We start from the raw sequence: 17,011 nt of genomic DNA on the forward strand, positions 1-17,011 counted from the left end.
AGCCCTTTTCGTGAATGGCTCTATTTATGACATAAAGTGCTCATGGCATCTCCAACGCGGCGACCTAAATAGACACCTTAGGTCGTCTGTTTTGGATCATTTGGATGGCCGCACGGACACGCGGACAGCGCCCCGGGTCCGCGTGTCCGTTTGGGTCGCACGATGCGTCCAACGCAGCTAGATATGGGTCGCGGCCATAAAAGTTGGCATGCCTTTAAATTTATATAAATGCATATAAAGGCATATAAAATCATAAAAATATATATAAATAAGTTTAAATGCTCAAGATTTATTACATAAGATTATTGTCCACCTATTCAAATAAAAATGTAAAATGATACAAATGTCCTAGGCATTGTTTTCTTCGGGATTTTCTTCATTGTTGTTGTTTGCAGCATTGTTACCAACATGCGCCCACATGTGTCCAACCAAATCAGTCTGGAGCTGGTTGTGAACCGCTTGATCCCGAATTTCGTGGTGCACATGGAGGATATCCTGGAATGATGCCGGACCACCTTGAGGAGAAACCAACTCTCCCTGGCCATCCCAATCATTATCAAACAGCGAATCGTCCCGCTCTACCTCAATAATTATGTTGTGCATGATTACACAAGCGGTCATCACCTTCCACAGAATTTGCACACTCCATGCTCTAGCAGAGTGCCTAACGATAGCCCAACGAGCCTGGAGGATACCAAACGCCCGCTCGACATCTTTCTAGGCCGCCTCTTGCTCTTTGGCAAACCTTGCCTCCTGCTCTGAGTTGGAACGACGGATTATCTTCACGAGTGTAGCCCAAGATGGATGGATACCTTCAATAAGGTAGTACTCCTTGTTCTAGTGGTGGCCGTGCGCTAGCCTATCAAACACCGGAGAGCGCTGCAACACATTGATGTCATTATGCGAGCCGGCCATATGAGTGTCAAATCCATGTGTCATGTGAAGCAACAGCTTCAAGAATCACTGTGCACCCCTCAGAATGACCGTTGTACGCCCCCTGCCAACCAAAGGGGCAATTCTTCCACTCCTAGTGCATGCAGTCTATGCTGCCAAGCATCCCAGGAAACCCCTTGGAAGTGTTGATTGACAATAGACGGGAGAGCGCTGCAACACATTGATGTCATTGTGCGAGCCGGCCATTCCGGAAATTGAGTGTCAAATCCATGTGTCATGTGAAGCAACAACTTCAAAAATCACTGTGCACCCCTCAGAATGGCCGTTGTACGCCCCCTGCCAACCAAAGGGGCAATTCTTCCACTCCCAGTGCATGCAGTCTATGCTGCCAAGCATCCCAGCAAACCCCCTGGAAGCGTTGATTGACAACAGACGGGTTGTGTCCTCTGCATTAGGTTGCCGCAGATATTGTTCACCGAACACACCGATCATTGCTCTGTAGAACATGTACATCGCTTCCAAGCAGCTGGACTCGCTCATTCGGATGTACTCATCTACGTAATCACCGGCAACACCATATGCGAGCATCCTAATCGTTGCCGTGCATTTCTGATACGAAGAGAGGCCTACCTTGCCAATTGCATCCACTTTGGCGATGAAGTAGTCGTCGCATACCTTGACGCCATCCATTATCCGGTTGAACAATGGTCTGGACATCTGAAAACGACGGCGAAACAAGGCCGGCGTGAACAATGCCTTGCGGTAGAAGTAGTCGTGGAAGAGCATGTCGTGACCACGTTCTCTTTTGCGGTCCAAGGCCACCGCGTGTCCCGGCAAGGACCCCCGGTACACGGGGATCCACGTGACATTGTGCTCGTGGATGATCAACGCAACCTCCGTGAGAAAGTCGCCATCGAACTCGTCGTCTGAGGACGTGTCGATGAATTTCTTAAAGAAGATCTCTTCGTCGTTGTCCGCCATGATCTACAGATGAAATGGGACAAATTTTAGTTCGCCCATTTCATCGAACACCTCGCAGCGGAGGCAATCCAATGTCTCCGTAGGGACCTGCAGGCAATGGTCGTGCCGACTTGCGACCTGGAAGCACGGTACCCGAGAGATCACCTCTGGCGGCAACGACGAAGTTGCTGACGGTGAGAGGACAACGACGTCGGCGACGGCGTCCTCCGACGCTGCTACGAGGCCGCGAAAGCACAACGCGAAAGCGTGGGGTCGCGTCCTATTCTTCCGCACCGCTTGTCGGCGTCTCGACGCCGGTGGCCGACGTCGACAGCGATCGCAAATCGCCGGTCCTGTGATGGCGGCGGAGCGGGGGGGGGGGGGAGATGTGTGCCGATACGTCTCAAACGTATCTATAATTTCTTATGTTCCATGCTAGTTTTATGACAATACTCACATGTTTTATATACACTTTACATCATTTTGATGCATTTTCCGGTACTAACCTATTAACAAGATGCTGAAGCGCCAGTTCCTGTTTTCTGCTGTTTTTGGTTTCAGAAATCCTACACAGGAAATATTCTCGGAATTGGATGAAACAAAAGCCCACGGTCTTATTTTCCACGGAGCCTTCCAGAACACCGAAGAGGAGACGAAGAGGGGCAACGAGGCGGCCACACCATAGGGGGGCGCGGCCCCACCCCTGGCCGCGCCGCCATATGGGGTGGGCCCCTCGGGCGTCCCCCGACTCTGCCCCTTCGCCTATATAATCCTTCGATCGCGAAAACCCTAGAACCGAGAGCCACGATACGAGAAAAGTTCCAGAGACGCCGCCGCCATCAACCCCATCTCGGGGGTTCTGAAGATCGCCTCCGGCACCCTGCCGGAGAGGGGAATCATCACCGGAGGGCTCTACATCACCATGCCCGCCTCCGGACTGATGCGTGAGTAGTTCGTCCTTGGACTATGGGTCCATAGCAGTAGCTAGATGGTTGTCTTCTCCTCTTGTGCTATCATGTTTAGATCTTGTGAGCTGCCTATCATGATCAAGATCATCTATTTGTAATGCTACATGTTGTGTTTGTTGGGATCCGATGAATATGGAATACTATGTCAAGTTGATTATCGATCTATCATATATGTGTTGTTTATGATCTTGCATGCTCTCCGTTGCTAGTAGAGGCTCTGGCCAAGTTGATACTTGTAACTCCAAGAGGGAGTATTTATGCTCGATAGTGGGTTCATGCCTCCATTGAATGCAGGACGTGTGAGAAAGTTCTAAGGTTGTGGATGTGCTGTTGCCACTAGGGATAAAACATCAATGCTTTGTCTAAAGATATTTGTATAGTTTACATTACGCACAGTACTTAATGCAATTGTCTGTTGTTTGCAACTTAATACTGGAAGGGGTGCGGATGCTAACCCGAAGGTGGACTTTTTAGGCATAGATGCATGCTGGATAGCGGTCTATGTTCTTTGTCGTAATGCCCTAAGTAAATCTCATAGTAGTCATCATGATATGTATGTGCATTGTTATGCCCTCTTTATTTGTCAATTGCCCAACTGTAATTTGTTCACCCAACATGTTATTTATCTTATTGGAGAGACACCGCTAGTGAACTGTGGACCCCGGTCCATTCTTTTACATCTGAAATACAACCTAATGCAATCATTGTTCTCTGTTGTTCTTTGCAAGCAAACATCATTCTCCACACCATACGTTTAATCCTTTGTTTACAACAAGCCGATGAGATTGATAACCTCACTGTTAAGTTGATACTTGTAACTCCAAGAGGGAGTATCCCTGAGTCAAGACCATAAGTAGCACTCATATTTCGAATTTATCAGTATCCCTAAAAGTTTCAATGCATTCATAATCATAATTTATACCTGACTCTCTACCTTTGTCGTTCTCCCAATCTTCAGCGTTCTCCTCAATCCGATCAAGAAGGTCCCTTTTAAAATCTTCTTTGTTGCGCGTGAATGATCCAGAACAAGTAGTATCCAGCAAGGTTTTATCTTGAAAAGAAAGTCTTGCATAGAAATTATCAATGATGATATTACCAGGAAGCTCATGAATGGGGCATTTGATCATTAAAGACTTCAACCTTCCCCATGCTTGGGCAATACTCTCTCCATCATGAAGCCAGAAATTGTATATGCGGTTTCGGTCTTTGTGAATTTCACTTGGAGGATAGAATTTAGAATAAAATAGAGGCACAATATCCTTCCAATCAAGAGAATGCCCATCCTTCAGCAGTTTATACCAATGCGCCGCTTTACCAGACAACGACATAGAGAATAATTTCTTCCTAACTTCATCCATAGAAATACCTGCACACTTGAATAACCCGCATAATTCATGTAGAAACAGTAAATGATCTCCAGGATGAACAGTTCCATCCCCTTCATAGCGGTTATCCATAACAAGTTCAATAATTTTCATGGGTATCTTGAAAGGAAAACTTTCAGTAGGTGGATTTAAAATATCACAAGCATTATTAGAGTTATCGCATATGGGAGATAAAGCATTATCAGAGTAAATTTTCTCCCCTAAAGATGGGAATCTAAAAAGATCACAAAAACTAGCTTCCCCAAGCTTAGACTTCTCCATAGCATTAGCAGTAATTGCGTTCATACTAATAACATTGCTACTAGCATGCAAATAAGGTTCCATAGGTTTTTTAATTTTCGCATCACATAATTCATGTCTTATTTCAGGAAATAGATTAAAAAGCTCACTGTTGTTTTCCATTATGCCTAACTAGTGAAAAATAAAAACAAGAAACAGAAAGATGCAATTGCAGGATCTAAAGGAAATAGCTTCGAGCACTCACACACTGGCAACAGTGCTAGAAAATAGCTTAGTAGTAGGAGGATGTGAATACCTTTTACCTTACCTCCCCGGCAACGGCGCCAGAAAATAGCTTGATGTCTACGCACGCTTCTATTCCTGTAGACAGTGGTGGGCCTTCAAGAGCAGAGGTTTGTAGAACAGCAGCAAGTTTCCCTTAAGTGAATCACCCAAGGTTTATCGAACTCAGGGAGGTAGAGGACAAAGATATCCCTCTCAAGCAACCCTGCAATTACGATACAAGAAGTCTCTTGTGTCCCCAACACACCTAATACACTTGTCAGATGTATAGGTGCACTAGTTCGGCGAAGAGATAGTGAGATGCAAGTGATATGGATGAATATGAGTGGTAATAGCAATTTGAAATAAATATGGCAGCGAGTAAACATGTAACAGAACTTGTTGGAAACGATGTTTCAATACTTAGAAACAAGGCCTAGGGATCATACTTTCACTAGTGGACACTCTCAACATTGATCACATAACTGAATAAATAAATGCTACTTTCTACACTCTCTTGTTGGATAACAAACACCATTCATTGTGTAGGGCTACAAAAGCACACCTCAAGCCGGAGTAAACAAGCTCCACAACATCCGGAGTTCATATTAGAGTAACCTCTAGAGTGCATAATAGACCGTTGCAATTTAGACCGAGTACTAACATAGCATACACACTGTCAACAATAGCTATGAAAGGGAGAATAGATCGCATCAATACTATCATAGTAATAGTTAACTTCATAATCTACAAGAGATTACAATCATAACCTACGCCAAGTAATACATGATGCACACACTGTCAATATTACATCATGGAGGAGGAATAGACTACTTTAATAACATCACTAGAGTAGCACATAGATTAATAGTGATACAAAGCTCATGATCACATAAAGATCACACCATGGGAGAGAGAGATGAACCACATAGCTACCGGTAGAGCCCTCAGCCTCGGGGGAGAACTACTCCCTCCTCATCATGGGAGACAGCAACGGCGATGAAGATGGCGGTGGTGTCGATGGAGATGACTCCGGGGGCAATTCCCCGTCCCGGTGGCGTGCCGGAACAGAGACTTCTGTCCCCCGAAACGGAGTTTCGCGATGGCGGCGGCGTCCCTGGAGTCTTTCTGGAGTTTCTTCAATTGGTATCGAGGTTTTAGGTCACGAGGGGTCTTATAGGCGAAGAGGCGGCACAAGGGGGCGCCTGGGGGTCCCACCCCATAGGGCGGCGCGCCCCCCCTCCAGGCCGCGCCGGCCTATGGTCTGGGGGCCCCAGGCCTCCCCTCCGACTCTCCTTCGGTGTCCTGGTCCGTCTCGGTGAATTATGATGTTGGGTCTTCGTTTCGTCGAATTCCGAGAATATTGCCCGAACAGCCTTTCTGGAACCAAAAACAACGAAAACGAGAGCGGCACTTCGGCATCTTGTTAATAGGTTAGTTCCGGAAAATGCATAAAATCATTATAACGTGTGAGCAAAACATGTAGATATTGTCATAAAACTAGCATGGAACATCAGAAATTATAGATACGTTGGAGACGTATCATTGTGCAGGTTCCACGTTGGCGCCGGAATCCATGGTGTTGCGCCACACTACACTCCTTCACCAACAACCTTCACGTGGCCTTCATCTTCTACTGGTTCGATAACCTTGGTTTCTTACTGAGGGAAAACTTACTGCTGTACGCATCACACCTTCCTCTTGGGGTTCCCAACGGACGTGTGCTTCACACGCCATCATGTGCGAGGGGTTGTGTTTTGGGAGGTAGATAGGCGGCCCAGGGGAGGACAAGGGGAGGACGCGAGAGGCCAGCCCCCGGTGTCCGCGACCATGGAAAAGAGACCCAAATTTAGACCAGGTTTGGGTCGTCCTGGACGCCGCGGCCATCCGTTTTAGGAATGTGTCCGCATGCTGGGCCAAATTTTTGTCTGTTTTGACTCATCCAGCACGAGAGCGTGGGATGAGTCGCGATGTTGGGAGATAGCCTCATAGGCCCATGTTTAGACCTTTTTTTTTATGTAACCATATATTTCATTAGACAATCTGTTTACAGAGATTACACATATGGTCACCACACAAGATAAACATTTGTGTCAAGCAACTTTGCACAAGAAAATCCACAAGAAGTAAAACTACAAGTTCACCCTTAGAGAAACCTGTGCCTCGCCGAAACATCGACTATCTTTCTCCACTGCCACTATGGTAGCGCCGGTAAAAGAGGCGAATAACCGCCACACCTAGATCTGGAAGAGCACCATCGCATTCGCAGATGCTTTTCGAGCCGATGAACCGGACGACCTAACCCGAATATGGGCCCATAAAACTTTGAACAGAGCGAAAGCACCCGTGGACCGAGGATATCCTCGTGACCCCACCCAAGTCAGCGACAGGTCCAAAGCCCACGCCGCTGCTCCCCTCTCCAAACAAGGAAACAAGCAAAGCTAAACGGCGGCGACACCACGAGCCAACGGCGGCGAGCTCCACGGTTACCAATACCATCCCGCCGCCCCGCGCCGCCCCTCCGCTCCGCATTCCCGTTCCGCGCCCTCCCCGATCGAATCCGACGGCCTTCCCGGCTCCCCACTCCTCCCAAGCCAAAACCGTGGGCGTTCTCCTTCTCTCGCCAATCCGTAACCCAGCCCTCCAAAACCCTAACCGCCGCTCCTCGATCTGATGCTGCGTCTCTGACCTCCCCGATCCCCTCGCGTCGCCATGGAAGACCCCGTGCCTATCCCCTCCTCCTCCTCTGCCGCCGCCGCCGCCGCCGCCGTGGTCCCGTCCCCGCCCCCCGCGCCCGCCCCCGCGGTCGTGAGAGCGGCGGCGGCGGCTCCGGAAGCCGCCGCGGCGGCGTCCCGCAGGCAGTTGTTCTCCGTGGAGCTCCGGCCCGGGGAGACCACCATCGTGTCCTGGAAGAAGCTGCAGAAGGAGGCTGTACAAGAGGCGGCCACTTTGCCGCCGCAGCCGCTGGCGGTGGTACCGGCGGAGCCTGCAGTCGCTGCGCAACTGCCCCCACCACCCGGTGTGGTAAGCACTACTCTTCGATTAGATGATGTCGTTGTCTGTCGATTGATTTGAGTACTTCATAGTTTGTGCTGCTCAGGTTTGCTTTGCGAGTAGATGCTAAATTGCAACTAGAGCGATCCGTGGAGGCCTTAATGTCTGATCTGCGAGTACAGAAGTGTCCGTGTGTTGAGCTCCTTTACAGGAAATTATCCTTATAGGGTGAGGGTACATGGACAATATGTGTTGCTCTCTCTGACCAAATTGTCATATGGGATTCTGACCTAGAAGCAATCTGTGCCATACTTCAGTGCCATTCATGCTGTCTTTGCAACCATGCTATTAGTTATTTATGACATGGCCTTATCATCATCCCTCAAAAACCGCTCTTCATCAAGCATTTTGCTTACGCACGGTCTATGCCAGACTGTTGAGAATTCCTGTACGTATTTTACACCGAACTGATTGTATTTGTTCAAATCAGGCACCCGCTGCAGAAAACAACCCGGAGGATCCAGCGCAGCCAAATCGGTTTAATGCAGTCATTGAGAAAATCGAGCGCCTTTACATGGTAACAAATGGATTAGCATTAGTTGAATCCATATTCGCCATTCACTGAGTTCTGACTTTGTATCTGAATTGCTAGGGTAAACATAGCAGCGATGAAGAAGATCTTGACGATGTACCCGATGATGATCAATATGACACTGATGATTCTTTTATTGATGATGCTGAATTGGTTGGTTGTTCAATTCTTCTTAGTCCTGTATTATGTATGAGAACAACATCATGCTGCTTCTGAATCTTGTTTGATGTCATAGATGAGCACCTGACTAGTAAACTTCTACCATTTGACTTGATGTTTTTTTTTTTGCAGACTGTATGATATAATATTGCTAATGTAACAATTCTTCTTGTTTACTGTTGACGCTCACCATATCTCTATTGTCATTGTGCACTCAGTTTTTGCTATCTGTTCTATCTGCCTGAACTCTTGGTTTAGTGCTAGGATGAAAATTTATTTTTTATTAGTTTCATATGACATTGTGGCATGGCCCCTTCAACATTACAGTAATAGTCCATTCTTTGTATAGTGTAGGTACATAATGTATGTCTGGAAACGATTGAGCTAATATTCACAACATATTAAGAAAACACGTGTCTAATTACTTACACTGAACTTTTAGAATTTATCCTTTAAGGTGTCATAACAAAACATTTTTGCTTGCGTTGCTATTTCATTATATGCACTGAGATTTTTTTTTACTGCTTGCTGATTGCTTTCATGTTTCTTATCTTTGCAGGATGAGTATTTTGAAGTCGATAATTTGAAGACTAAGCACAGTGGATTTTTTGTTAACAAAGGGACATTGGAACAGATGTAAGGTTCCTCAAAATTCTTTGGATTTAATTGAAAATTCGTGCTATTACTTATTCTGTTAATGCTGGTAGATTACATCCACACATAATGGATCTTTGATTTTTATTTAGTATGGCCTTACTGATGGCACGGGGGTCACCCAATTTGATTGCAATGACCTTTCACCATCGAGTCTAGTAGACCATGTCCATTTAGTATACTGTTTGATTTTATCACAGATACCATGGCTGCGAATCACTTGTGGCTACATTTTTTCTTTTTTCATAAACTGTACAATTTTTGCTGTCTGAATTAAAAACACGGCATGCCACAACTGTGGCAGGTAACGACAAGCTTATAATAAACGAATCTACTGATCAAACTGGAAGCAAAGCATGATTGTGCCGGTTATTACCCTAATTAAATCATGGAGCAACACACGCAACTGATGAAAGCACAATGAAAATAACATGTCGCAATTTTTTATATGGCAGCACAGATGCTGTGCCAATTTAATCGAATCAACAGATCAAGTTGGCAGCACCACAGTTTTACGTATGCCCATGAATTACATGTATGCTAGCATGGATGATACATCAACCTTCTTTTGCAGTGAATCTGGTACATCGACAGATGTCGCGCCGAAGAAAAGGAGAAGCAAAGACCCATCAGGTGATCATATTGAAATTAATCAGGGTGCTGCAGGTGATTATTTTAACATCAGCAACATGCCTGGGAAAGCTACCAGTCCTGCACATGCTGGGAAAAAATTAGCTACCAGCGGAACCGGAGTCTCAAAAAAGAGATCGACTGATTTTGCCACAGGTGTTGATGCTGCAAAACGTACAAAGATATCTGGTAAGGATATGTCATATTTTCCCCTTCAAAAGAGCTAAAAGACATAAGAAGCATAAAGTTGCAGCATTCCAGCCTACTGATTTTGTTAATAAATCAAGAACCAGTGAGACGTATGACTATGCTTCAGCATACAGGGATAAAGGTCCTTCAACACAACTTGACTTTCAACAAGAAAAGACTTATAGTGGCGAAAATCAAGATCTGGCCAACAAAATATATCACAAAGAGAAACATGGAACAAGTGACTTTTCTGGCATCACACTGCCTGGTACTTCTTGTCCTACACAAGCAATGGTAAGATTTTTATCCTGTTTCCCATACTAGCGAACACATTTGCATAATAAAAATAGCCATCAAACCGAGGCATGCTTCCATGCTAACTAACTTTTTATTTTATTTTTCAGCACCCCATCACTGGCAGAGAGAGTGCAGGTACCAAACCTAAAGGCACCAGGCTTGAGCGAGCCATTCGGGATTTCGAGAAGTTTGTTGCTCAATGTTAGTATTATATCACATTCCCCTTGAGTATCTTGGTAGGTTGTGGATTAGCGCTGGAAGTAAATTCAGATACTTGAAATTTTCCTTGCAGATAGGCCGCCAGCTATCGATAGTAACGAGGTTGACCCAAATGGTCAGGCATCAATTAAACGACGGTTGCCTCCAGAAGTAAAGGCAAAGCTTGCCAAGGTTGCAAGACTATCGGTATGTAGTAGCACCACAGTCCACAATATTTACTTGTGATTCAAGTTCATCTGAAATTTTACTTGTGATTCAAGTTCATCTTAAATTATGAATGTCTGTGTTCCACGTGATTACTTATGTATATGTTTGTTCTTGAGATTTGACTAGTGAAGTTCAGGAAACTTCCAATCTAACATATCTTAGAAAAATAATGTTTATGAACAGAAGACACATACACACACACACACCTTTTTTTTGTAACACTATCAATTTGCAGACAAATCATGGAAAGATACAAGAACAGGAGTTGATGAATCGCCTCATGGGCATAGTTGGACACCTTGTGCAGCGTAGGACATTGAAGGTGAGTTGTGGTTTGATGGAAGTAAACAAGCATATCCTTGGCACATGAATTTTAGGTACTCCCTCCGATCCATAGTAAGTGTCGGTGATTTAGTACAAAGGTTGTACTAAATCACCGACACTTATTATGGATTGGTGGGAGTGAATATGTTGCTCTGTCCAGAAACTAAATTGTACGCCCTCCGTTCCCTTAGATAAGGCGTAACTTTTTTATCGTTTTTTTCACAACAAAACAGGGTGCGGATACGGTTTATTATCAGTGGTTCCAAAACTACCCCTCCACCGTTGCCCTCTTCTTCCAAAAGCGCTCGTGTAGTTAAAACCTAGCAGCACCTCCTTGGCTCCCTCCTTCTTATTCCCAGCAGATAATTAACGCACCCCCTTAAAGAACGTTGCTGATTGGGTGGGCTTCCCATGCATGCAAGCGAGGCAGGTAGCGATAATCGAATAGACTCAGAGCAACAAATTAGAGAGACATTTAAGGGGACGGAGAGATTTTCTAGGGGCAAGTTGGAAGTATTTCACTGCAAATCTCTCCCTAATCGATGCACCAAGAAATATATGCCTTTTTCACCGGAACGGAAGGAGTATGTTGTTTTGAACACTGTCACAAACTCATAATGTAATAAATGGAAAAAGTTTATAAGATATTATGTTATGGTAGTGCCTGTCATTAGGGATCTATTGTTCATTTCACATGTTCAATGTAAATAGTTTTGTATATGTATTAGTCTTTAGTAGTTAAAGTTACAAACTTTTTTACACAATACAATTTAAAACATCATATATTTTAAAGGCAGTAATTGCCAATTAAATTTGGTAGTACATTTCAGTTTGACATTTCTCACAACATTAGAGTATGATTAAGATTGGAAATAGCATTTTCAAGCACAGCTGCAAGGAATCCTTGCTACGTTTGCCTTAAATATTTATTTAACCTTGTGGAAGTTTGTGGTAATCAGAGAAATGAACCACGTCTTATGCAGAAGATCCTTTTGAACACTACAACTACCACTAGTATGAATAATAAATCTACTGTCTGGATGCATCTGCAGTATAAAAAGCTGAGATGTTGCTAGCAGGAATATCTTATTTTCCATTACTCTGTAGTTTATAGATCATGCTTATGTTGGTATACTGTGGTGCACTGATCCTGTAGAGTGATCAAATGACTCAATCAAACTACATGCCCATGGCATTACCACCCTTTGTGCTTCGCTTGTTCCCGTCTCTGACTCATGTTACTTGCGGACAGAGAAACATGAAAGACCTGGTAGAATCAGGACTCTCTGCTACACAAGAAAAGACTGATATGTTGCAGCGTGTTAAAATGGAGATCACTGAAATGGTCAAAGAACGTGTTGTTGCCAAGGCCAAGGTAAACAACTAAACATACACCATTGTGTAGTAAGTATGAGGCTTCCACTATCTTATTGATGTTTGCATTCATGTTTGTTACTTTTGATGTAGAAGATGTTCTTTTACTTATGTGTTACCAGGTCAATGAACAACAGGATGGTTCAGCTGACGATTTTCAGGCTGTTCCTGAAGAAGGAAGAGATTTAAAAGGAAAGTTTGCAATGGATAGTGCATTGGAGGACAGGATGTGTGATCTTTATGATCTGTACGTTGAGGTATAAATCTGTAATCATGTTATTGTTTTGGTGTTTGAACAAATTGCACTCTTGACAATTATATTTTGCTTTTTTACAAGGATGCCTGTGGGGTTTATTACTATAGCTAACCTTATTAGATCTTATTAGGTTTATTATTTGGATGCTATTTAAAGTAAATATATGAGTAAATTAGTTTTATAATGATGATGATTATTATTATGATAATATGGATATGTTTGATTTTGTTTACTCTGTACCATTTTAATAGCGAAACACTGTAAAACAGTTGCTTTAAACAAAAGCGACTTCAGTGAGATCCTAGTTTCCTTTATCCTTGTTTGGTTTTGTTGATGAATGTCTGCCCGTGTGTTTGTCAGGGTATGGAGGAAGACAAGGGTCCTCAAAGTAGGAAACTATATGTAGAGGTATTAGCTCTGAGCCCCTGAACCATTTATTGTGTTCTTCATTTGTATGTACTATGTAGCGATATTGGCCCTGACCTTTCGTTTTTCACTATATTTCAAAGCCAGTCCTCCTAAATTTTTGTCACTGCTTATCAGCAATTGTAAATTTTCTTCTAGTGCTTTCATTTGGGAAGAGCAAGGCCAAGTTACTTTTATATTTAATGTAGCTAATAAGTTCAATTTAGGCATCTCAAAATGACTAAATGTGTAATACCCCCCTCTGCTTGCTGTCTCAATTTGCATTGCAGGATGTTATGGTCTTACATTAATTCAAATACGTCAAATAATGCATGTAAAGGCTTTTTAGAATAGACAGTTTTCAGGTGTATACACTGCCAATATTTATGTGTATTTTGGCAACGTCAGTTGCTAAGTGGTCTTCCAGTTATTGTGGTGTGTTTTGAGTAGCAGAGTGAGGTTCCGCTTCTGATGGCACTATTATTCTAGCGGGTGCCCACTTTATCTCATGCACACCTGCATTTACCTTCAGTATGCTTATACAATTTCATTTTCTTGGCACTAGCTTGCAGAGCTATGGCCCCAAGGTTGGATGGATAAATTTGGAATCAAAGATGCCATATCTAGATCGAAGGAGCGAAAGATAAAATTACACAACCAACAGAAGGTAATCATTAGTATTTACTTTAAACTAGCGGGGTCTATATAATTTTGTATACTTTCTACATTATAAATAATTTGAAATAAACATACTTCCTCCGATTCATATTAAGTGTCGCTAATATAGATGTATCTGGGCACATTTTACTTCTAGATACATCCATAGTAGAGACAATTGATATGGATTGGAGGGAGTAGTATATTTCTGAATTTTATTTAATGCCGCACTGTATTAAATTTGACTTATTGATGAGATCTGTTGGAAACTAAAATTACTCTTTGAGTATTCGTACAATGAATTAATAGGTACTAGACATGTTACTTTCATACGGAGTATAAACTTATGAAATATCTTCTGCAATTATAGTATAAGGTATAAGGGTCTCTATACTGTGCAACATATCCACTTAGTCTGAAGAATTTACATAGAGTTGAGTCCAGCTTGAGATGAAATAACCGTTTACTCTATCCTTTTTCATACCGTCAATATTGTTTTCGCCAACCCTATGTTCTTGGTTTCTTTTATCCCCTACAGGCAAGCAAGCAAATTATGCCAACTCAATCGCAGGTGGACACTAATAATTTGTACTCTCTCTTCTCACAGTAGTCCCAGAAATTAATTGCACTCGACATGGTACATGGCTATGCTGTCGCATAACCGGCATTTGCTTGTGGCACGGTGCTGACAATATACACATACCGGAGATGAGATTTCTATGCTATGTTTCTTCTAGCAGCTGTGATCGAGCAATCAAGCTGTTTGGGTCTTGTGTCGACTTAAGTTTTGTCTTAGCACCAATTTGAATTATAGCTTGCTCTAGATGTTGATGCTTGTGTATTTTCTTAAGAAAACGTTTGTGTGAATTATGTTCCTAGACACAGTAAATTATGTTATCGTATGTGAACCTTTAAACTACTCCCCCCCATTCCTAAAAACAGTTTATGATTTTTTGCAAAGAGCAAGGCAGCTGTGCACTTACCAGTTATGGACCCTCTTGTCCCTGGTAAATAAATCTCACGTTGAGAAGTTATTAACACTTCCACAAACACCATTATTCCTGTGCCGCGCTGTGCATGCGCAAGCATTAGCCATTCTGAGCAAGCATTGCCAATCGGAGCAAAGTTAGCTCTACATGGATTGGCGCTGGCGATTACTATCTCCATGCATGCATGTGGGTATAATGGTGAGACGAGGTGAGCGGTTCAGAATGCAATTAAGGCTGACGTATCATTAAAGGAGTGAGTGCGGCGTGGAGTGTTGTATTTGGAATATTGGAGGGGGGAACAGGGGTGTGCTCTGTTTTATGGTATTTTTAGAGAAGTTTCCATACTAAAGTGTAGTTTTCTTAAATTTAATAATATTAATCTAAATATACCGATTTGTGTTCCAAAAGTACCTTACTGGATTCCCGGAGGTGAAGAAGCGACTTGAGTTGACTTATACAATGTTATGTATCGAGAAAGGACACTTTTTTTAGGTCAAGAGATTCGTTGCGAGATCACGAATCATGTTCCGGGTCTCATGGTATATCTCAGTATAGAAGATGGATGTTTTATGGTATTTTTAGAGAAGTTTCAGGTCTTGTTTTTAGGAATGGAGGGAGTGGAGGGAGTACTATTTTGGGAATAGCGCACCCTCAAACTGGGTAAGCAATTGCTCGACCTCCATGCTTAGCTATTGTATCCAGTGTTACAGATCAACTTATCACGAACAGGAGGCTGAACCTATCTGTGATAAAATATATCACAGATGGATTACCGTATTAACCTGTCAGCGTTGACTGATCATAGACATAGCTTCCCAAAAGCTTTGGAAATGTTCGGAAACGTTCCTTGGAACTATTCTGAACAAAATACTAATTGAACTGAGACATGTCCGTGTGCGTGTGTAAGTCATCACATAATTTACTGCATGTTGCTTACACATAGTTGCATCCTGATTGATTTGAGCCTATCTCTGTGTGCTGCTTTGACTTGATTAACTTCCACCATTTCTTTTCTACTACTTGAATAATATAATGGATATACATGGTTAGAATTAAAAGTTAAATCAGATGCAGCATGAGTGTGTTTGGATTGCTACCAAAGGATACCCTACCAATTTTTTGGTGATGACAAAAATATTGGTTCTTGTTTGGATAGTTGGCAACTTTTTGGCTTGCCAATGCTCCACTACCAACTCTAGTTCATTTTCTTAGCCAGTGTTGGCCAACTTGTGGGCAAGGAATGGCACAACCAAAATATAGGCTAGCAAATTTTTTGGTAGGGCAATATTGGGCACAAACCAAACACACTCTATGCATCCCATGATTGTACGGAACCTTCTATCTTGTGAGTTGTCATATTGGAATTATTAATTTCTTTTTTGCTGGCAAACACATTTGTGTGTTGTAGCTAGCCTCATTTCTTATTACTCTTCAAAATAAAGTAAAATACAAACGATGTAGCCTGCTAATTTATGTTGCTGTTTTCAATTAAACCAGGTTCGCAGCGAGGAGACATTGAAGAGGAAAAGGCTAGCAGTGGCAGAGAAACTGCCAGATAGCTACCCTGTTGTAACGCAAAGAGCAATGGCCCTGCAAGTCGCACATCCATCCATTACGAACCCATCATACCCTGTGACTGACTATGGACAGAACCAGGCATCAAGAAGTATTGAAAGGGCTCGGGAAGCAAGCGGAGGCGCAGTCCCTGATGACAGCAGCAAAAGGGTTGGCGAGATGAAGAAGAAAAAGAGGAAGCCAGAATATGATCTTGTAGATAGACAAGCTAACCCAATGAAGGTTCCCTCTCAGCATGGTAGTGAGAAGCAAAAGGTGACGAAGCATTCAGATGAGGCAAACACTATTACCATATCCACTGTGCTTGGTCTCCCATTCTATGATCAACAACAAATCTGATTATCTTGTTGTAAAAACAGACAAATTTATTTCTCCCTATAGGTTCTTGTGGGGGTGGTGCAACAAGATATTTTTGTAGAGAGCATGTCATTTTGTAATCTCTCATGGTTTACACAGTTCGTTCCATCCCCTTTATATTGGCTACAACCTGTAAAGCATGGGTTTTGTCTGTTATCATTCGGACGTATAATCAGACAGGGTATGTGGTAAAATTACCCTTGTATGAGCACACACTTGTGAACAGTGCTAAGTCACTGAGGGGGTTTACTGGGGAAGGATTTGAAATCCAATCCGGTGGGCAAAATTGAGAGCAAATGTGAGCTGTTTCGTTCAGGTGGAATACCTAGGGTAGCCACTAGCCAGGCTGCTGAACGAGTGGTTCCAGACTACAAGCATGGGGAGGTAACAACAGGTACCTGGGAAATTGTTTTACCCTCCCAGTT

General features: G+C 43.1%; 1 protein-coding gene across 1 annotated transcript; it reads left to right on the forward strand.

The window, feature by feature from the left end:
• The first annotated feature begins 7,095 nt into the window (after positions 1-7,095).
• LOC127345177 (ubinuclein-1) lies at positions 7,096-16,742 on the forward strand. Its single transcript, XM_071828555.1, is given in 14 exon segments — positions 7,096-7,732; positions 8,193-8,279; positions 8,355-8,447; positions 9,013-9,089; positions 9,682-9,943; positions 9,945-10,220; positions 10,331-10,424; positions 10,516-10,628; positions 10,885-10,971; positions 12,226-12,348; positions 12,470-12,604; positions 12,964-13,011; positions 13,574-13,675; positions 16,152-16,742. Coding segments are annotated over 14 exon segments (2,226 nt in total). The 5' UTR covers positions 7,096-7,420; the 3' UTR covers positions 16,569-16,742.
• Positions 16,743-17,011: the final 269 nt, after the last annotated feature.

The sequence above is a fragment of the Lolium perenne genome, chromosome 3, assembly GCF_019359855.2.
Source record: "Lolium perenne isolate Kyuss_39 chromosome 3, Kyuss_2.0, whole genome shotgun sequence".
Classification (NCBI taxonomy): Eukaryota; Viridiplantae; Streptophyta; class Magnoliopsida; order Poales; family Poaceae; genus Lolium; species Lolium perenne.